The sequence below is a fragment of the Pangasianodon hypophthalmus genome, chromosome 2, assembly GCF_027358585.1.
Source record: "Pangasianodon hypophthalmus isolate fPanHyp1 chromosome 2, fPanHyp1.pri, whole genome shotgun sequence".
In the NCBI taxonomy this organism is placed as follows: domain Eukaryota; kingdom Metazoa; phylum Chordata; class Actinopteri; order Siluriformes; family Pangasiidae; genus Pangasianodon; species Pangasianodon hypophthalmus.
Window position 1 is genome coordinate 34,441,561 of NC_069711.1, and position 22,953 is coordinate 34,464,513.

A 22,953-nucleotide genomic window follows, 5' to 3' on the forward strand; every position below is an offset into this window, starting at 1 on the left:
TCTGTATTTGTTTGTTTTGATTCAGTTTCTGTCTCTCTTTATATCCCAGTTTCATAAAGTTTTAAAATAAATAAATAAAAACAAGTTAAAACAAACAAACAAACAAAAAAACAAACAAATAAATAAATAAATCAGAGTGTAAGAGTGAAGATTAATGTCTCTGGTTATTAAAATTATTTTTAGAATTTGTTTTAAAAACATTAGCCAATAATATAATACACAAATCTAATAAGAGCTAATGGACAAAACTGAGATCTGACATATTTATGTTTTCTGAATTTTATTATTCTTATTATTTATTTTTAAAAATATCAGCTAATAATATAATATAATATTTTTCACATGACTTTTTTCCTGATTTTTTTTTTTACTCATTTTTCTTGTTTTATTTTTCTAAGAAATATGGCACATTACAAAAGAAAAAAGTTGTGATCTCAGATTTTTGAGTAGGTGAATAGTGTAAGAATGAAATATTTTAAAGTCTGTTAATCTGAAAAATGAAAAATTAGCTGATTAGCTGTGTTTAATAGTTAAAGTGAAAGTGTGTGTGTGTGTGTGTGTGAAATGAGTTTCTCTCTCTCTCTCATTTCCCTGCTTCTGCAGGATCTCATTAATATGCAAATCAGGTGACGTCTGAGGCGAACAGCCCCGCCCCCGCATGCCTCCCTTTCGAGGCCTGGTTGCCTGGCAACAGCCTTATAGAGAAGGGGAGTGGGCGGGGTTTAGCTCGGTAACTCAGTAACTCTTGGCAGCTGCGAGTTGTGTTGTTCTCTCGGAGTTTGTGAACGCGTGTGTGTGTAGAGTGTGTGTGTGTGTGGAGTGTGTGTGTGTGTGTGTGTGTGGATAACACAGAGCAGCTCATCAGAAGAAGGAGCGGAAGGAGATTTATTTTTTGTTCGGAATAAACCTCACCTGTTGGGACCCGACTCTCTCTCTCTGTGTGTGTGTGTGTGTGTGTGTGTGTGTGTGTGTGTGTGTGTGAGTGTGAGTGTGTGAGTGTGAGGTGCCTGAATGGCCCTGGAGTGTGAAGAGTGGACACACACTGACCATGTGGACGCAGTGACACACACGGTAAGAAACTCCATTTTATTTCACTAATTAATGATTAATGATTAATTAGTCATTATTTCCTTATTAATTGTTTAATGATTATTTCCCAGCGTCTCTTGCGTCACATTGTTTCCTCTGTCATCTAATCCGATCTAATTCTTTATCCCTGTGCTGGAGCTCAGTCTAGAGGTGAGCAATATGACAGAAACATCGTATCATGATATTCTGTGATTCACGATATTTATCACGATATTTATGAATTAAAAAAACATTAGTGTTGCATTTATTAATTAATCTACTTTTATTTATCGTCTATGAAAAAATATTAACACTGAGATGAAGGGAAAGTAAATAATCTGCGCAATATTTGAGCATCTTTACCATCAGCTGCTTCCAGTCAGTGTGTAACTGCTGTAAAGATATTAACGATATCTGCGATGATCAGAAAAGTTTATTCTCACGTAATTTGATCACATGTTCTGCAGCGCTCCTGAATTCTGGATCGTGATTGGTCAGAAGGTGTTGATTCATTTTCTTGAAGCGCAGCTCTGACAGTAGCGCTACGCTACTACGGTATCGTTTCTATAGCAACAGCTCCTTCACAGGGACTTATAACATAAACAGATCTTTTTTAAGTTTTCTGTAAAGAGATGTTTATTTAACATTTATGGAAGGAGTCTCCAGTGTTAGAGGTGTAACTTTACGCTTTCTGACATCTTCAGGACAGAGGAGTTTATGCTTTTTTTGCAGTTTCTCGGTAACACGATGTAACAAGCTGCGTTTTTTTTGTCTTATTAACTTTAAGAGAGAGAGAATAAAGAGAGGCTGGTGAGGGAAAGGCTGTTTATAGCTGCTATAACGTAAGTGACAACAGGAACTAACTCATTTCCTTAAATATAAACGGACAAAAGTATGACGTGTCATTCTTTATTAAACAGGAAATTATATAATCATTGGTAAGTTGCTGTAATTTAAGAGGAATAAAACACTTGGGGTGGTGCTGTTATCGGAAAATAATCGATGTTGGGGTGGTTACCGTTACTCTGCTTCATCACACCACACTGTCACTCAGGATTTTAGTGTGACACACACACACACACACACACACAATGAGATTAGCATGAGCATTAGGGACAGCTCATTTATAGACTTGACTCTGGTTTAATAAAGTACAGAGAGAGAGAGAGAGAGAGAGAGAACCTTTAGAAAGGTGACTCTGGTTTCACATTAACTTTGTACCTGTTTGAAAAGGGAACTCGAGTTTTTCCTAATTGCGCTGTGTGTGTGTGTGTGTGTGTGTGTGTGTGTTGGACAGAAAGAAGAATTGAAACACATTAAACACTCACAAATCCTCGTATTAAAGTCAGGAAGCTGTAGCGCTCATCTATCCTTCTGTACACTAGTGTAAATTGGGACACAGCCACTTGTGTGTGTGTGTGTTCTGTGTAACGTGACCTCACTGTGAGCTCTTTATCTGTCCGCTCAGCATCTAGAAGATTGAGAACATCCAGAATCCGCTCTATCTCTATCCGTCTGTCCATCGTTTTCTCTCTATCTGTCTTTGTCTCTGTCTGTCTGTCTGTCTCAATGTTTATTTAGGAGAGACAGACCGACGAAATGATACAGGAAAGTCAAGCTGGATAAGTGCACAGGCACTTCTTACGATTGTGTGTGTGTGTGTGTGTGTGTGTGTGTGTGTGAGACCACAGAAATGTGTGTCAAACCCAAATGTTCTCACACAGAAACAGTGGGATACGAATGAGCTATTAAAGGAACAGAGACACACTGCAGGAGAGTGAGCTGAGAAACACACACTGTTCGAGAGAGAGAGAGTGTGTGTGTGTGTGTGTGTGTGTGTGTGTGTGTATAAGAGAGCAACTGAGGGGCAGGTGATAGAACAAATGCTAATAGCAAACACACACACACACCAGATACCAGTTTGTCCACTTTGGTTTCGGCTTACCCTGACCCACTTCTCTGTGTGGCAGGAAACACAATCTGTCCACGTCAAAATGCGTGTAAGTTATCCACTTTGAATTTCCGTACATCACTTAAAATCACAGCGGTCCCCATTTATCTCTATTTTAGTAATGTTGGGTGTAAATGTTTACACTGAACTAAACATTCACGCTTCATTTACAGACGTTTTGCTGATTTTCTTCGTATTCTTAGTAGTAATTACTAGGTACATTCATGGCACATTTACATTTTGTCACGCCCACAACACAGGCAGAATAAAAAACAAATAAAAGGAATTTAAACGGTGAAAGAGCGCCTCCTAAGTGCACTAAACTTTCCATTAGTGCAACTCGGCCAGTGCAGAGCATCGACTACCATAGACACGCACTAACTCCGCCTCCTTTCATAGAGTGCCATTACTTTTGGGAGTCACTGAGACACACGGAGGCCACACCTCCTTTACTGAGACTCACAGAGGCCACACCTCCTTACTGAGACTCACAGAGGCCACACCTCCTTACTGAGACTCACAGAGGCCACACCTCCTTTACTGAGACTCACAGAGGCCACACCTCCTTTACTGAGACTCACAGAGGCCCCATTTATCTCTTTACTGAGACTCACAGAGGCCACATGCCTTCTTTCTTGAGACTGACACACAAAATCCACGCCCACTTCACTAAGTCTGACATCACAGAGGCCACGCCCCTTCACTGCCTTCACTGGGACTGACACACAAAAGCCACACCCCTTCAGGGTTCTAGATGGAGCCTGAAATGGTCGTCAGTGCGTCAGAGCTTTTTATTTTGCGCTAGTTTTTTCCTGTTGGTCACCAGTGGTGATCGTCCCACACAAATAAGTTATAATTCTGTCCTGCTCTGTCGTCAGTGTTTAAAGTGTACACAGAGGCACATGCAGAGAAGCTGCGGGTGAATTGCAAAAGAACAGAAGAGATTAACAGAATGTTTACCTGGGTCACGTTAATCTGAATTCACTTTATTAATGGTCTTAAGTGTTTCCTTTTTTATTTTTAAACTCGGCAGCATTAGAAACTCACTCAGTGCCATGCTAACTAACGCGTGTGCTGTAGCTTAGCTAGCGAGACATCGTTAGCTAACGTTAGTCAAAGAACATCAAGGAAACTAAATGGCCAAAAATAAAAATATCAGACTTTTCTCACTCCCTGCCCGTCCCAAACCCCGCCTCCTCTGCAGCAGATGCTGACGATACAGAGGCTGACTTGTCCTACTGATCAGAAGGTCATGAGTTTAAATCCCAAGACTGCCAAAATCCCCTGCTGGGCCCTTGAGCAAGGCCCTTAATCCTCAAATGCTCATTTGTATAAATGAGATAAACGAATAAGGGCATCTGCCAAATGCTGTAAAATTAAATGTAAGTGCAGCTAATTGAGTCTCCTGTGTCCTGGCTCCCCTGCCTGAGAGGCGGTTAAATCAGCATGGCTACAGGAGTCAAGGGGAAAATGCCCTGAGCCTTTTGTGCTCAAACAGGGCAGGGGATTATGGGTAAACTCGAATTCATTAGTGAAGCATGGTGACAGTAAAAAACATAAGAATGTGAGGGATTGTCTGATCGCTAGGCCTGCCCCTGGTGCCACCCCAAACCCGAAAGCAGTTCAGCGTGCCAGTGATACAGTTACAGAAAAGCTGGTGAAAGAATTGAAGATAAAATTCAATGCAGCTTACACACATCACTGACGACTGCGTGTACACAGTTAATAAGCAGCACGGACCAGACAAGGACAGCTGTGGAGGAAAATAAAAAACATGACTGAAAATTGGGGTGAAGAGAGAATAATGAAGCGATGAGGAAGAGTTGTGTAGAGTTTATAGATATTACACAATATTGCAGTATTCATATTTCTAGACGTTATTTCTTCTAGTGGTGTTATTGCGTATGAGAGAGTGCAGAAGACAGGCAGGGAAGAGAAAAGGCCGTGAGGGAGAGCAGAGAACACTGAAGCACATAAAGTAAGAAGAGTGTGATGTCACATTCCTGCAAAGTGAAAATTCCTGCAAAGGACATTTTGGCTTCTAAAAATATGATTTGGCTCCTAAATATTTTTGGCTTCTTAAAGATTCTCTTTCACGGAGACTGTAAGTGTAACTACGCACTAATCAGCCATTACCTGCTCCCTGTACACACTGTGAATAAAGTGCAGCTTTGTGGACTCATCTCTCAGAGCCAGGATCAGGTGTGTGTTTTTCCGAGCGTGTGTGTGTGTGTGTGTGTGTGTGTGTGTGTGTGTGTGTGTTTGCTGAGGTTGCTGTAGCACTGTGCACCATGGTGCTATAAAATGACTCACTGCTTCCTGTACATCACCTCAATGTGCGTGTTTGTGCGTGTATGTATGTATGTATGTATGTGAGCGTGCGTGTGTGTGTGTGTGTGTGTGTGTGTGTGTGTGTGTGTGTGTGTGTGTGGGAGTGTGAAAGAGTCTCTTCAGTGCTGGGCAGTGAATCACTCCATATTCAGTTCTGAATCGTGTGTTGGGAAAGACTCAGCAGGAGGAAACAGAATGGTGAAACTGAAACTGTGTGATGAGCTAACGTACATCTATAAAGGATCCTCCGTGTTTGGTGCAGAGGATTGTGGGATTTCCTGCGTTGAGAAACACACACACACACACACAGTCACACGCACACAGTCACATGCACACATGTGAAGTTAGTGTGTGGCTTTAAATCTGCTGGAATATGAAAGCGTCTCTTTGACAGGGTTCTAATAAACCGCCGAAGATTTCGGAGTGAAATAAAGAAAGAGCGAGAAACGTGATGCAGGAAGTGTGTGATCACAACGCTTCTGTTCTTCTGGTGTTAATACAGAGAGTGGGTGAGTGAGGGGATGCTTTCTCATCTCTCTCTCTCTCTCTCTCTCTCTCTCACACACACACACACACACTTATTCCTTATCACACATGCATTTGCGAGCTTCAGTGTTGTGTTTCATGAAAAGAGAGAGAGATGGAGACAGAGAGAGACACAGATGGAGAGACAGACAGACAGATAGGAAGGAAGGAAGAGACACAAATGGAGAGACAGAGAGAGGAAGACAGAAATAGATAGACGAAAGAGAGACATAAACTGAGAGATACACAGATGGAAAGAGAGAGTACGAGACAAACAAGTAGTCAAAAAGAGAGACAGAGAGACAGAGTGAGACACAGACAGGCAGAGAGAGAGAGAGAGAGAGACACAAAGACAGGTAGACAAAAAGAGAGAGTGAGACAGGCAGCCAGACAAAAAAGAGAGATGCAGACAGACAGAAAAGAGACACAGAAAGACAGAAAAAAAAGAGAGAGACAAGTAGGTAGACAGGCAAAAAGAGAGTGAGAGACAAAAAAAGAGAGACACAGACAGAAAAAAAGAAAGACAGGCAGATAGACAGACAAAAAGAGAGTGAGAGAGACAGACAAAAAGAAAAAGAGGCAGATAGACAGAAAAAGAGGCAGATAGACAGAAAAAGAGGCAGATAGACAGACTAAACAAGAGTGAGAGAGAAAAAGAGAGACAGAAAAAGAGAGACAGGCAGATAGACAGACTAAACAAGAGAGAGAGAAAAAGAGAGACAGATAGAAAAAGAAAGACAGTCAGATAGACTAAACAAGAGTGAGAGAGAAAAAGAGAGACAGACAGAAAAAGAGAGACAGGCAGATAGACAGACTAAACAAGAGTGAGAGAGAAAAAGAGAGACAGAAAAAGAGAGACAGGCAGATAGACAGACTAAACAAGAGTGAGAGAGAAAAAGAGAGACAGAAAAAGAGAGACAGGCAGATAGACAGACTAAACAAGAGTGAGAGAGAAAAAGAGAGACAGAAAAAGAGAGACAGGCAGATAGACAGACTAAACAAGAGTGAGAGAGAAAAAGAGAGACAGAAAAAGAGAGACAGGCAGATAGACAGACTAAACGAGTGAGAGAGAAAAAGAGAGACAGGCAGAAAAAGAGAGACAGGCAGATAGACAGACTAAACGAGAGTGAGAGAGAAAAAGAGAGACAGACAGAAAAAGAGAGACAGGCAGATAGACAGACTAAACGAGAGTGAGAGAGAAAAAGAGAGACAGACAGAAAAAGAGAGACAGGCAGATAGACAGACTAAACGAGAGTGAGAGAGAAAAAGAGAGACAGACAGAAAAAGAAAGACAGGCAGATAGACAGACTAAACAAGAGTGAGAGAGAAAAAGAGAGACAGACAGAAAAAGAGAGACAGGCAGATAGACAGACTAAACGAGAGTGAGAGAGAAAAAGAGAGACAGACAGAAAAAGAGAGACAGGCAGATAGACAGACTAAACGAGAGTGAGAGAGAAAAAGAGAGACAGACAGAAAAAGAGAGACAGGCAGATAGACAGACTAAACGAGAGTGAGAGAGACAGAAAAGAATGACGTAAGTGCTGAAGTATGTGGGATTAGCGCGGGTAAACACCGAGCTGGAAGCGGTGGCCATGTTAGTCACATGTAACTCCAGAGGGTGTTTGGTCTCCATGAGGTGGTTTCGGTTCCGATGTTACGATGCCACGCCCACAGCTGACACCATGTGATGACACCATGTGATGACACCATGTGATGCTCACCTTGGTGTGGAGGAGGAGGAGCTTTATCTAATCATTTCTACTGCCATTCCATTTCAATCTTTTATCATCTGTTTATCTCGCTTTCTCCAATCCTAGTTCTGTCTTTTATCTGTGATTATCTCCATGTCCTTCAGGAAGGAGACTGTCTCGATGACCTCCTTCAGGTGGTGAGACCTTTTGAGGAGCTTCTTTTTTTAAAACTACAGACAATCTCAGGAGCTTCTTCAGAAAGGGAGACGGTTTTGAATAGCTTCTCCATTGGGAAGAGAGACAGTTTTGAGGAACATCTTATTTCAAAGGGAAGACAGATTGAGAAGCTTCTTCTTTGAGGTGGAAGACAGTTTCAGGTGTTTCCTTCAGGTGGTGCCACCGTTTAAAAAGAGTTTCTCCTTCAGGAGCTTCTCCTTTAAAAAGGAAGACAGTTTAGACTAACTTCCACTTCAGGAGGGAAGAGAGCTTTGAGGAGCTTCTTTAGGAAGGGAGAGGGTTCTGAGAAGCTCCTCTTTCAGAATGGGAGTGTTTCATAATGATCTGCTTTCAGGTGATGAGTTAGTTTTGAGGAGCTACTTCTTCTGGAGTGAGAGAGTTTTGAGAAGTTTCTCCTTAATGAAGAAAGAGCATTTTTCAGGAGCTTCTTCTTCTAAGTTTGAGGAGCTGCTTTTTCAGAAAGGGAGATAGTTTTGAGGAACTTTTTCAGGAAGATGGACAGTTTTGAGGAGCTGCTTCTTCATGTTTTGAGAAGCTTCTCCTTTGGGAAGGAAGACAGTTTTGAGAAGCTTCTTCAGATACAGATACATTTTTAAGGAGCTTGTTCTTCAGGAATGGAGACATGTCTTGATGAGTTCTCCTTTATGAAGGGAGACAGTTTGGAGGAGCTTCTTCAGGAACGGAGATGGTTTTGAGAAGCTCCTTATTCAAGAAGGGGAGAGTTTTGAAATACTTTTCAGTAGGTTTGGTGGTGAGACAGTTTTGAGACGTCTCCTTAAAAAAAAGCAAAGACAGTTTTGAGGAGTTTCTCCTTAAGAAAGATTTGAGGAGTTTCTCCTTAAGAAATATTTGAGGAGTTTCTCCTTAAGAAATATTTGAGGAGTTTCTCCTTAAGAACGATTTGAGGAGTTTCTCCTTAAGAACGATTTGAGGAGTTTCTCCTTAAGAACGATTTGAGGAGTTTCTCCTTAAGAACGATTTGAGGAGTTTCTCCTTAAGAAAGATTTGAGGAGCATCTTTAGTAAAGAAGACAATTTATAAACTTCTGGCAGAGAGACAGTTATGAGGTTCTACTTATTTAGAGTAGGATACAGTTTTTAAACGTTCCTGTTCACAGCATGTCATTTTCATACCCTGTACAAACTGTGTGTGTGTGTGTGTGTGTGTGTGTGTGTGTGTGTGTGTGTGTGTGTGTATGTGTGTATGTGTGTGTATGTGTGGGTGTGTACACAGTGTATTTACTTTCACCTGACCTTGACTTATCAGAGTGACACAGCTGAGTGCCAGTCTCACAAAGTCTAAACATTAATTCCAAAATCAAACTGTGACAAAAAGGCTCTTGAAGGTTCAACAGCGATCTCATTGCACACTGAAAACTAAAATAAGACACACAGGAACCAGCAAATTTATTCTGCTGATGTAGTTCACAGTTTAAACGTTTATATCTGTCCTCCATGTTTTTCATCCGTTCACGTTCCTGTGGTCTGGAGAACAGGATTATAGAGTTGCCTTCTCCAAGAAACACCACCAAGAAACATGGATAAGCAGAAATTTCCTTCGAAACTAATGTTAGAATTAGTGATAGTTACAATATAATCAAGGCAATGATTTTGCTAATCTCCTCAGGAAGTGTCGAATTATTGTGCTAAAATTCTTATTTGTCAGTTTTTGTTTTTATTTAAGAGGAACGTGATTTGTCCTGGATTTGTTTCGGTGCGTTCTGATGTGTCATGAGAGATTTCCTCATTGTCTGTTCAAGTCCCTGCACGAACTCTGCGTCATGAATCCTGCGCTTGTGTACAACCTGTTGCTGGCGTCACCTGGTTGACTCGTTGTGTTTTGATATACCGTCCATGTGAGCTAACGCCAAACCCAGAGCGGGTGTGTACGAGGGCAGGTGCATGCTAGGCTTCTCTTCATTCTCCTCACACGTGTTTAAACACACCTCAGACAACAACGCTGAGATTTTATTAGCTACAGGATCGGGCAAGTTCTTATCAAATCAGCACGGATCAGACACAATCTGCTGGGAGACTGAGGGTGTGAACAGCATGGTGAGCCTGAATACGGTCAGGATTGGTGGTGGTGTTTCTCCTTCGGTCAAACTGCTTCTGATTTTGTAGTTCCTCTTCCTCCTGTGATGTTCTGCTTCTGTTCTGACTTTGTTTTCTAACGAGCAAACATTTAACCAGTGTAAACCGTTGTTTAGTGACTGAGCAAAATAAGCAGAGATTGTGGAAAAACATGAATAATTCTTTTAAAAATATTGTTCGTTTAAATGTTTTCCGATAATAATTTTAAATTTAATTCTTATAGTTTTTACGGTTCTGAGAGGTTTCTTGTATTAGGTTCCATCTGCAATAATCCAGGGAAAAAGCTTAGGAAAAAATAATAAGGTGTGCCACAGGGCACCGTCTTGTGTCCCCTTATATTCATAAAAATGTTTTTATTATATTTCCGGTGTAATAGTTTATAATACGAGTGTATTTAATCTGTAATGGTTCCTCTTTGTGACATTCTGTTCACTATATGACGAAGAATGTCTCCTAATATTTATCTAAAGGCTTTTCGGCACCCTGCTGTTGAACTCTGGATTGTGATTGGTCGTCAGGTGTTGATTCATTTTCTATAACAGCAGCTCTGATGGTAGTGCAGGTTTATATTAATTTTATAGTTTCTATAGTAACAGCTCGTTCACAGGGACTCGTAGGTCAGACACGCCACATAAACGTGTTTGTATGGAACGTGGACGTGTATGGAAGGAGTCTCCAGTGTCAGTGTTTTGTAATAATCAGAAGTAAAGCTGTAACTTTAATTTTTCCGACATCTTTCTTTGGGAATAGTTTGATGTTTGATTTGTACATTTATCAATTTCTGAGTTGTTACTGAACCCTTTTTGTTGTAGTTCCACTGGTCACATGACGTTTAGCATGAATGACCATCAAACTGACCAAATAGAAATCATTTAAACATAGCACTATTTTCGCTCCACACTAGCTCATAGACTTCTTCATGAAGAACATTTCGTTGATGTTTCTTATGTTGTCTGGCTTTTCATAAATGACGTAAACACAGCATTCTCGGACATGTTACCTCACTAACTCTTTAAGTGTTTATAATGTTAGTGTAATATTTGAATATTAGTGTTACTTCTGCCTCCTGTGTTGTTTTAGCCTTTTTGTGAACCAGACACGCACATCCTCCTGTCACATCGCTGACCCCGTCGTTGTGTTTTTACAAAAGAGTTGGATTGGAGTTGGCTTTTATCCTTTATTATGTCAACAAAGAGGAAGGCCGTCTCTGAAAGTCTTGCGTAATCGAGACTCTGGGTAACAAGCAGGGCAGAGTTTGCTCAGGCCTCAGCTGAGATTAACACTGAGAACAAGTTAAATGCAGATTGCATGTAGGCATGTGAATCAATAAATAAACACTTTACAGATGCAAAGAAATTGTAAGAATAAATAAATTATAAAGATTAGCATACATCTGGAATAATAATTGACAAAACAACCTAACAATTTAGTTGATAATAATTGAAAACCACTGAAATGTTGAATATTGTGGGGAATGTTTAGTGCACATTTCACACAACATGGTGCTAAATCTGGCAGCAAAATGATTAAAAGATTCTACTGGGGTTTGGTTGGAGGACTCCATGATCTCACACACACACACACACACACAAAGATGTGGGTGAGGATGGAGGAATGTAATTTGTTCAGTTGAGTGTTTTATTTCCACTCCTTGACACAGTGTATTCTGTAAAATCCAATCACAGGTGTGTGTGTGTGTGTGTGTGTGTGTGTGGACCAGTAGGGCTTTGTGTTAAATATGACAGCTTGTCCTCTGTCTCTTTCTAATCTCTCATCCTTCATTTGCCTGAAACTCTGAGTGGGCAGTCAGGCACCACACACACACACACACACACACACACACACACACACACACACACACACATACACACGCACACACAGCAGTGTCACTGTGCAGTATTGCTCATTATGTCTGTTAGCTGTGGAACCGGTTTGCCAAACCACACAAATGTTGGATCCTGAGTGGGAACACACTCTCTCACACACACACACACACACACACACACTCTCACAGAGCACTGGGAGGTTTCACAGTGATAATTGTGATACTGTAAAGCCAATACATCTATACATACATGGTTTAAATAAAATCATGTGTCACAAATAAAGCAAAGAACATTTTTGTCTTGCTTCCCCTGTCCCCGAGGTTCCCCTGTCCCCGAGGTTCCCCTGTCCCCGAGGTTCCCCTGTCCCCGAGGTTCCCGTGTTCCCCAGGTTGTTGCTCTAGATCCCCCTTTAGTTCATGTTCTAGTTTCTGTATTGTACAGTCCCTACTGTTCTTTGGTCTCTGTGTCACTGGTACCTGGATCTTCTATGTTGTCCAGTCCCTGGTTTCTCTATGTTGCCTAGCTTCTAGGTCCCTATGTTTGTGTCCCTACTAGGCACCCAGGTCCCTATTGCCTAGTCTCCATGTTGTTCAGTCCCTAGGTCTTTACCCACTCTCTATGTCACCAGGTTGCCATTTTCTGTACTTCCTGGTCCCTTGGTTTCTATGTTACTGTAGGTCTGCTTGTTGCCCAGTCCCTGTATTTCCTGGTCTCTAGGTCTCTGAGCTGTTCTCGGTCTCCATATTGCTCTGTCCCTCTATTTTCCAGCTCCCTCGGTCCTTACGTTGACCCATAACTGTGTTTTCTGGTCCTGAGGTCATTAGGTCTCTGTGTTCTACGTCCTGATGCTGCCTGGTCTCTCTCTTTCTTGGTCCCTTGGTCCCCGTGTTGCTGTAGGGTCCCCGTGTTGCTGTAGGGTCCCCGTGTTGCTGTAGGGTCCCCGTGTTGCTGTAGGTCCCCGTGTTGTTGCTGTAGGGTCCCCGTGTTGCTGTAGGGTCCCCGTGTTGCTGTAGGGTCCCCGTGTTGCTGTAGGTCCCCGTGTTGCTGTAGGGTCCCCGTGTTGCTGTAGGGTCCCCGTGTTGTTGCTGTAGGTCCCCGTGTTGTTGCTGTAGGTCCCCGTGTTGTTGCTGTAGGTCCCCGTGTTGTTGCTGTAGGTCCCCGTGTTGCTGTTGGTCCCCGTGTTGCTGTTGGTCCCCGTGTTGTTGCTGTTGGTCCCCGTGTTGCTGTAGGGTCCCCGTGTTGTTGTAGGTCCCCTTTGTTACTTTAGGTCCCTGTGTTGTTGTTGGTCCCCGTGTTGTTATTGTTGGTCCCCGTGTTGTTGTTGTCCCCCGTGTTGTTGCTGTAGGTCCCTGTGTTGCTGTAGGTCCCTGTGTTGCTGTAGGTCCCTGTGTTGCTGTAGGTCCCTGTGTTGCTGTAAGTCCGTTTGTTGCTGTAGGTCCCCATATTTCTTTAGATTCCCATGTTGCTCTAGCTCGCCATGTTGAGTCCCTAGGGTGGGTCCAAGGTAGTGCATGAACACTTGCTTTAGTCTCAGTGTTCCTTTCTTGTGTGTATTCACCAGTAAACATTATGTCCTTGTTCTATCAGTTATTAGATTATATCTCTAACAGGAGTTCAACAAACGCAAAACGTCGACTCATTCACGTGTTTCTCACGTGTCCATCTCTCTGTAGCTGAGGGAGGTCATGTCCGTGTCGGTGCGGGAGCTGTATGAGGATGAAGAAGCTCGGGAGTCGGACCGAGACAGCGCCATCGGGAGCGCTGCAGGATCTGAGCTCTCTGACGGAGGAAGAGGAGGAGACAAAGAGGAAGGAGTCCGAATGTTTTTACCTCAGCAAAAGTTAGTCCTCATGAGTGTCAAGAAACAAACACACACACGCAAACACACCTGAGCATAATGACAGTGTACACAGTGCATTTCATTCCAGACTAATGATAGTAACTATAAATGTTTGTTGTTTGTTAGTGGAGGCGTGCCGCTCCTGTAGTTACTGGAAGGTTATGGGAACGTACGTTATTTTTAGCATGTAATGAAATAGCTTTATGTAGCTTAATCCTAGCATGAAGTATGCAACAAAGAGATATGCAAACACAAAATTGTTCTTAAGCATACAGAATAATGTGGATATTACAGATTTTTCTGGCACAATGATTAGAAACGAATAAAACATGCTAGTGGGGAAACTGGATGTTGCAGGAGCGGAGAGCTGAGCCTGAACCCGTCTGTGACCTCTGACCTTTCGACTCGCTCTCTGAACGAGGAGCAGTTTGAGGATTATGGAGAGGGAGATGATGTCGACTACAGTCCCATCAGCCCTGAGGATGAGACGCATACTAACGGGTTCTCCGACCTCGGGTCCTCCGTACCCTCCAGGTGGGTGTGTGTGTGTGTGTGTGTGTGTGTGTGTGTGAATGAGTGAGTAAGAAGGTGAGCTTCTGTTGAATCGTGTGAAATAAGTGATTCACAGTCGAACGTCACAGTAATAGTAGCAGATGTTGAAATGGTTTCCTGTAGGTGCAGATCTGCAACCGATGCTGACTCAGTTTCTCAGAGATTTAACACACACGCACACACACACACACGCACACACACACACACACACACACACACACAGAATATATATTTTTTAGTCATTGAATGTAAAATTGCAGAAGTAAGCCGACTTCCTCCCTGAGTCCACACACTCCACGTCCACGTCCACGTCAGAAACATAAATCCCTCTGTTTATTCCACAGTTACGTTTATTACATCAAGCTAAACCCATGACGAGGTGTGCTACTGATGAAGGGATGAAAGAAAGATTAACGTTTTTTCTTTATTTATTTTATTTCATCATTATTATTATTGCAATTTTCTGAATGTATTTAAACATCCTAAAAAAAAAAAAAACATGACAATTTAAAAAGTGTTATGAAGTGAAGTGGATTGGGAAAAGAAGAGAAGAACGAAACGAGTAAAAGCAAATAATGGAAGGAGGAAAAAAGAAAATTAGAGAGAATAAGGAAGTGAAAGAATGACGGACAGAAGACAATAAAGACGGAGAAGGAAATGAGTGAGATTAAGAAGGAAAGAAATGAGAAATGAAGGAAGTGAGGGTACGACTGAAAAGAAATGAAGAGAAAGAAAAAGAAAGAGAAAAGGCAGGTGGGAAAAGAAATAAATGACGGACAGTCTCTCTCTCTCTCTCTCTCTCTCTCTCTCTCTCTCTCTCTCTCTCTCTCTCTCTCTCTGCAGTGCCACTCACACTCCACAGAAGGTGAGGCAGGTGAACGGTGATCATGAAGTGTTTTGCTCAAACTGCTGCAAAAAAGTCACTCAGCTCAATGAACTCGAAACCCGGCTCAAGAACCTCAAAACACACAGGTAACACACACACACACACACACACACACACACACACACACACACACACACACACACACACACTGAATCCTTTTGTAAGTACCTGCTTGATGTTTCTGCTGAATTGAGGAGAAAGTTACTACTACACTTCTTATATCTTATGTATAGACTTGTGTGCAAAAATTTTCACCCCCCAAATTATTTTTTTGTCTATTTAATTGTATATCGCAGTATAACCGGTTTTCAGCACACACCTGCTGTAAAGGAAGTGAGAGTTTGTGGGAATTGTTCCACAATTATGACGATTTTCATGTCATGATGAGAAAGTGTTTATGATTAGCTTGTGTGTGTGTGTGTGTGAGAGAGAGAGAGAAATTGATGGTATTCATTTTCTCTTTCAGCCCAAACAGGAAAATTTCCAGTACAGCATTTGGCAGGTGAGTCACCCTGTCTGTGTGTGTCTGTGTGTGTCTGTGTGTGTCTGTGTGTGTCTGTGTGTGTCTGTGTGTGTCTGTGTGTGTGTGAGTGTGTGTGTCTGTGCGTGTGCATGCGTGTGTGTGTATGTGCAGCTTGATCAGTGGTTAATCATTGCACACACAAACACACTGTCCTTCACACTCTATTAAAGGAGAGCTGTATATGTTGTATTAACAGTATATGGTTGGCGTGTGTGTGTGTGTGTGTGTGTGTGTGTGTGGTATGCACAGTTCGTGTGTGCAGTATGTACAGTGTGTGTGTTATGCACAGTATGTAAAATGCACTGTGTGTGTGTGTGTGTGTTATACACAGTATGTAAAATGCTCTGTGTGTGTGTGTGTATGTCTGTGTGTGTATGCACAGCTTGGTCAGTGGTTAATCATTAAATACACACACACACACACACACACACACACACACACACACACACTGTCCTTCACACTCTATTAAAGGAGAACTGTGTTTGTTCAAAGTTTTGTTGTACGAAGGCACACACGCGCACACACACACACACACACACACACACACTTAGGGGAATGTTTAGTAGGCCCGGCTGTGTCTTTATTTTTCTCTCTAATTACGCCATGTTTATTGATCTTTATTTCAAAGAGACGCTTACCAAATAACGACATTTCATAATGACAGTTTAAATGTGTGTGTGTGTGTGTGTTTGTGTGTGTGTGTGTGTGTGTGTGTCATTTGAGCAGTTTAAACTGAGATAACTCTGAGGTGTGGTTTTGTAACACACACTTTTGTGTTTCTTGCAATTTTAATAGGTTAATTGTTGTTGCCGTGGCAACAGCGAAAGTCTTTCCAGACCTTTAACTGTTGAAACTCTGAGAGCGTGGAGCGGAGTGTGTGTGTGTGTATATACACTGAAGTCATCTGGGTTTAAGATCAGAAGATAAATATGAGACGATAGATCAGAATCTCAGCTTTCATTTCCTGATATTTACATCTAGACGTGTTAAACAACTTAGAACATGACACCGTTGGGTGAGCAAAAGTATTGGAACAGACAGTCTTAACGTAAATAAAACTTAATATTTGGTTGCGTATCTCTCGCTTGCAATAACTGCATCAAGCCTGCGACTCATTGACGTCTCCAAACTGTTGGTTTTTTTCTTTTGTGATGCTTTTCCAGGTTTGTAGCGCAGCTTCTTTCAGTTGTTGTTAGTTTTGGGGGGGTTTCTCCCTTCAGTCTCCTCTTCAAGAGGTGAAATGTTGCTCAGTTGGGTTAAGGTCTGCTGATGGACTTGTCCAGTCTAAAACCTTCTTCCACTTTTCCCCTGATGAAGTGCTTTGTTGTGTTGCAGTGTGTTTTGGGTCGTTGTCTTGCTGCATGATGAAGTTCCTCCCAATTAGATTGGATGCATTTCTCTGTAAATTGGCAGACAGAATGTTTCTGTAGGTTTCTGAATTCATTCTGCTGCTACCATCATGAGCTCCATCATCAATAAAGATTAGTGAGTCTGTTCCAGAAGCAGCCATGCAAGCCCAAGCCATGACACTACCTCCACCATGCTTGACCCGTGAGCTCGGATGGTTAGAATCATGAGCAGATCCTTTCTTTCTCCACACTTTGGTCTTCCCATCACTTTGGTAGAGGTTAATCTCAGGTACAGAACTTTTGTAGATCATCTCTGTATTTCTTTGTGAATTCCACTTTGGCTTTCTGATTCTCACTGCTGATGAGAGGTTTGCATCTTGTGGTATGGCCTCTATATTTCTGCTCTCCAAGTCTTCTTCCAGTGGTGGAGTGTGATATCTTCACTGCGGCCCTGTGGAGGTTGGTGGTGATGTAACTGACTGTTGTTTTTGGCTTTTCTCCTGTTACAGGACACACCTGGGCAACAAGATACACCTGTCAGTCACATGTTTTAATACTTTTGATCACTTGGAAAAATGGGTGTGTTCAAACAAAAGGTGTCATGTTCTAAATTGTTTAACACAAAAAGATGTAAATATCAGGAAATGAAAGCTGAAATATTCATTTCATAATCTCATATTCATCATTTAATCTCAAACCCAAATGTCTTCAGTGTAAAGCACAAACAGAAGAACTGGCCTTGTGTTCCAATACTTTTGGAAGGGACTGTGTGTGTTTGCAAGAGTGTTTTTTGTGTGCATGCATGTATGTGTGTGTGTGTGTGTGTGTGTGTGTGTGTGTGTGTGAGTGAGACATTTGGACAGTTTCAATGTGTGTGTCTGTCATTTGAGCAGCTTAAACTGAGGTAAGTGTGAGGTGTTGTTGTGTACAGTGCGTTTTTTGTGTTTCTCACTGTTTTAATTGGTTAATTCCTGTTGCCCTAGCAACAGTCACAGTGTTTCCAAACTTTTACCTGTTAAAAATCTGAGCATTTCGTATCAAGTGTGTGTATGCACGTGAGTGTATATGTGTGTTTGCCTGAGTGTAGGTGTGTATGTACAGTATGTGTGTGTGTGTGTATGCACACGAGTGTGTGTGTACCCTACTGTGTGTGTGTGACTGTAGTAGGAGGTGCTGGTGCAAGTGGGACAAGGGAACTGTGTGTGTGTGTGTGTGTGTGTTAGGGTGTGTGTGTGTGTGTGTGTGCGTGTATGCATGTGAGTGTATATGTGTGTTTGCATGAGTTTAGGTGTGTATGTACATTATGTGTGTGTGTGTGTGTGTGACTGTAGTAGGAGGTGCTGGTGCAAGTGGGACAAGGGAACTGTGTGTGTGTGTGTGTGTGTGTGTGTGTGTGTGTGTGTGTGTGTGTGTGTGTGTGTGTTAGGGTGTGATGTAGATGCGCTAGAGTCCAGCTCAAGCTTTGCTGCAGTGTGTATCCTCTCTCTCTCTCTCTCTTACTGCCTCTACTCTATTGCAGTAGAGGTGAGTGTGTTCTCACTGCGCTCTGTCTCTGTGTGTGTGTGTGTGTGTGTACACAGGCACCTGCTCCACCACAGTAATCTCAGCAGTAGGAACGGAAGCACAGAGGACCTTTTCAGAGACGGCAACATTGATTACACTGACACTGACATCGCTGACAAGGTAACACACACACACACACACACACACACACACACACACACACAGTTTTCCAGATGATGCAAGACCTCATCTCAAAACAATTACATCACTGTATATTTTTTAAAATAATGGTGCAATGCATAACGCATAACTGCAAGTGTGTGTGTGTGTGTGTGTGTGCTGTGCAGGTGAGTCAGTTAGAGAAGAAGCTGTGTGAGCTGGAGAATGAGTGTCTGATGAACGGCGATGTGAAATCCAAACTCAAACAGGAGAACACACAGCTAGTGCACAGGTAAACACACACACGCACACACACACACACACACACACACACATACACACTGCTACCTTTACACATGGATTCCATCAGATTCTTATAGGTTTCCATTAGGGATTTCCTGGTTATGCTTGAACATCTCCAGAACCTAATAGGTCCTTCATTCATGGGTAGATGATTATCATCAGAATAACGTTCCATACGATCACCACATTCCATTAAACTACCATTACAGACCATTAGAAACACATTAAAACCCATTAGGAACAATTAGAAACTAGGATATAAAAATAATATTAGAACATGCCTACATTCAGCTAGGTGTAATAATTGTGTGTGTGTGTGTGTGTGTGTGTGTGTGTAGGGTACATGAGCTGGAGGAACAGCTGAAGGAACAGGAGGCGCGAGCCGAGCAGATCATGGACGACGAGCTGCGGAGACACCGAGACGCCTTCAACAAACTGGAGCGAGACAAGAACGCACAGATTGAGATACTCAATAACCGGTACATACACACACACACACACACACACACACACACACACACAAACACACACACACACACAGTTGAGTTGCTTCCATTTCACTCCTCTTGAATAACACACATTACTTTTAAGATTTCACGCACTTAAAGGGGCAGTGTGTAATGTTTAAAAGTGTCTGTATATCTGTATTAATCATATAATTACAAAGATACCTTACAAAAAAATTTATTCGCAATATTACTAAGTTTAAATTACAAAATTTAAACAATAACTTTTTAAATGTCTGACTCTGAACTAAAGCACTTTGACCATTTTTAATGATAACATGAAACAATAGTAATGTGACTTCATTCTTTGTTCACATTATCTAGTAAAGTCTTCTGGTGTGAGAGAAGAAATTCGATGTCCACAAGTTGACGTTTTTCCGTTTTTGAAACAGGAAGTAAGAGTGTCTGAGTGTGTTGATGCACCAGCCAATAGAATTCGAGATACACCACACCACCAGCTAAATATGCTAGCTAACTATGCTAGCTAACTATGCTAGCTAAATATGAAGAACGGTGAAGAGTTTAACGAGGGTGTTTTTCAGCCGCGCAGGATTTCTCACTGCCGAATGTCCACTTTAACCAGGATGATGGACACCAAGGCGCCGTGTGTTTTTGGAGTTATGTCGTACACGTTTGAGCCGAGCTGAGTATCTGTGTCGCCGACGGTGACGGAGAGCCTCAGGCTCGTCACAGGGTCGTTGTTATTTTACTGACTCTGACTAACGGAGAAGCCCTGATGGTGTATAAAGACAGAATTCTCCATCAGTCTGAAGTAGCAGCATTCTGGCTTTGAACAGCCCCAAGTCGGGAAAACACTCCTCCGAAAAGTCACATGACCACCAGCTTGCACAAACTTTGCCCTCTTCCACATGAATAACCTCCACTCATTTGTTTCTAAGTTGGAAAATGGAATAATGTGAAGCGAGAAAAACACACAGACGAACCATGTTTACTGCTAACGAGTTAATTATTATTATTATTATTTAATATTCTATCATATTGGTGTCCATAGCAGTAAGGTATGTGACCAGGTACAAAAAGCTCTGAAACACCAATTTTGATATGAAGAGCACGTTGGGGTACGTGTAAGCTTGTTACTTTTTATTGTAATTCACCTCACAGATAGCAGATGGCTCTAAAAGTTACACACTGCCGCTTTAATCCAACTTACTGAACCCGAATAGGAGAGGTGATGAGAGACATTCCTAATGGACAGTGTAGATTTTATAGTTAAGCCCAGTTCTTTATGAACTCCTGAAATACTGACCTGATGGGTAGGTGTGTGTGTGTGTGTGTGTGTGTGTGTGTGTGTGTGTGTGTGTGTGTGTGTATATATATGGTGTTTTTAACTGTGTGTTGTTTTGGTGTCAGGGTGCAGCAGTTGGAGGCGGAGAACACAGAGATGCTGGTCAGCGTGAGCAGGCTGAAAACACAGACGGAGAAGCTTGATGAGGTGTGTGTTCACGTGTGTGTGTGTGTGTGTGTGTTCACGTGTGTGTGTGTTTGTACAAGCAGTTTAAGTATGGGTGTAAACCGCTCTTGTTTTATTCACCACTTCGGAAGTTTCTCATGGTTCACAAGTTGTGACACAATGTTAATGTTTCTCAGTAAGAGGAAGTGTGTTAGCGATTGTTGCTAGGCGTGATTACCGTGTTGTTTTAGACATTTAGAGGTTTTTAACACTTCTGAGGTAAATGTTAAGGCTCTGTCTCATTTCCACTCTCACTGAATCTTTACACGGTCTCTTAAACAGCTATTTCCTTGCTAGCTAAATCATACTTTATTCATAAAGTATCTGTTTGTATTAATTTACCAACACACCTGAGGTAAATGTTGACATTTCGGATGGTTCTGTATCATTTCCACTCTCATTGTTTTTATAAATCTTGGTTATTAAAATAATTTTAGTTATATGGTATTTTTTTAATTAATATACCAACATATTTGAGGTAAATATGAATGTTCTGGAAGGTTTGGAGACTTTGCTAGCTATAGCAAATTGATTAATGTCTATGGCCAAGTTTCACTGTTGCCTAGCAACAATAGGGACAATAGCAGTGTTGTGCTTAAACACACAGTACATACAGAATACATGCAACTGTCTACTTCATATACGTGTGTGTGTGTGTGTGTGTGTGTGTGTGTGTGTGTGTGTGTGTAGCAGACAGAGCAGTCACTTTAACACGATGTCCTGAGAAGATTTTCTCATTGCATATCTCTAAGAAAATCTGCAGCTCGAAGGATTTTAATCAGAGTTTAAGTGCTAATTGACACCTTTCTTGTATTTCAATATGATAAGAACAGTATAAATGTAATTTCCTTGGAGATTTGAATGTTTTCTTTCCTTTGTACCATATACACAGTTGTACAGCCGTCAACATCACACGATTAATGTCTATACCCGCGTTTGATTTAAAAACACAAATTTAAATATTATATATTCCATAAATAAAATCTGAAATGTTTATTAAATTAGCTGTAATCAGTTAAATAAAGGCACATTTAAATGCTTTTTTAAAACTTATATACATGTTAGTTGCCATTTAGGATGTATTGAGCCCTAACAAGCTAGCATGCTATTCATTCATGCTAATTTGCTAACTAGCTAGAAGAAAAGTAGAAGAAAAGTCTCAAATGCTCACTTGAATAATAACTACTAGAATAATGAAACCTTTTGTGAGTTGTGAGAGAAAAGTTGTGCGAACGCTGTTGCTAGGCGACTTGGAAACATAGATACTGAGGCTAAGCTAAGTTTCACTGTTTTGCTAGCTAGCATACAGGGTTTTGCTAGCTAGCACACAGCAAGTAGATGTTTTATACAGACAGAGTGAAGACACTGAGAGTGGAAACAAGACAGAACCATCAGGAACTTCAACATTTACCTCAGATTTGTGTGTAAATTAATTTTAAAAAAAGACACTGTATGGCTAAAATGATTTAGCTAGCTAGTACTTAGCTATTGGGTCTTTTATGAGCAATGTGAAGACACTGTGAGAGTGGAAATGTTACAAAACCATCTGGAACATCAACAATTACCTCAGATTTGTTGGTAGATTACTAAGAAATGTTTTGTATGGCTAAAATGAAACTGTTATTACACTTAGCATCAGTTGCTAGCCCAGCTCAGATGATCAGATCTGTGTGTGTGTGTGTGTGTGTGTGTGTGAAGTCAGATGAGACCTTGGGCTCCCTGTTAACAAAACAAACACTAGTCAGTGAGCTGGTGGTGAGAGATGAGTCATGTGATAAGGGATAGTTTAAAAGCAGCAGTCTTTAAACTGTAAATTAGCATGTGTTTGTTTAGGATCTGCCAGATAAGCTGTGGAAAACAGGGACTCGTTCTGCAGAACTAGCATCCGATGTGGTTTCTAATACCTTCTCAGAAGTGATCATTTTTACACACGATGTGTGTTTACTCTGGATTAGCAAATAAACAGCGATGCATTCTTAGTAGGGCTGCACAGTATATCGAAATTATCGAAAAATATCGCAATATATGTGTATCATAAGGGCTTGAGATAACAGAATGACTTTAATACTTCAAAAAGTTACGAAAAGTCAAAGAAGAGAACGCTTTCATTTCCTCAGAAGAACATGAAACATGTATGTT

At 41.5% G+C, this 22,953-nt stretch overlaps 1 protein-coding gene across 10 annotated transcripts in view; it reads left to right on the top strand.

Moving 5' to 3' along the window:
* Positions 1 to 750: 750 nt before the first annotated feature.
* rab11fip4b (RAB11 family interacting protein 4 (class II) b) overlaps positions 751 to 22,953 on the top strand; it is a 30,923-nt gene continuing 8,720 nt past the window's right edge. Inside the window, exons 1-9 of one of the 10 annotated variants that reach the window (XM_053232200.1) lie at positions 751 to 1,071; positions 13,396 to 13,562; positions 13,920 to 14,096; positions 14,958 to 15,086; positions 15,467 to 15,502; positions 18,453 to 18,555; positions 18,723 to 18,826; positions 19,176 to 19,316; positions 20,715 to 20,796. In XM_053232200.1, the coding sequence (XP_053088175.1) occupies positions 1,012 to 1,071; positions 13,396 to 13,562; positions 13,920 to 14,096; positions 14,958 to 15,086; positions 15,467 to 15,502; positions 18,453 to 18,555; positions 18,723 to 18,826; positions 19,176 to 19,316; positions 20,715 to 20,796 (999 nt within the window). In that variant the 5' untranslated portion in view covers positions 751 to 1,011. Of the gene's footprint in view, positions 1,072 to 1,160; positions 1,240 to 7,188; positions 7,764 to 8,107; positions 8,138 to 9,124; positions 9,873 to 13,395; positions 13,563 to 13,919; positions 14,097 to 14,957; positions 15,087 to 15,466; positions 15,503 to 18,452; positions 18,556 to 18,722; positions 18,827 to 19,175; positions 19,317 to 20,714; positions 20,797 to 22,953 lie in introns of those variants that run through there. The other 9 variants (XM_053232203.1, XM_053232202.1, XM_053232206.1 and 6 more) reach the window with 9 other exon arrangements.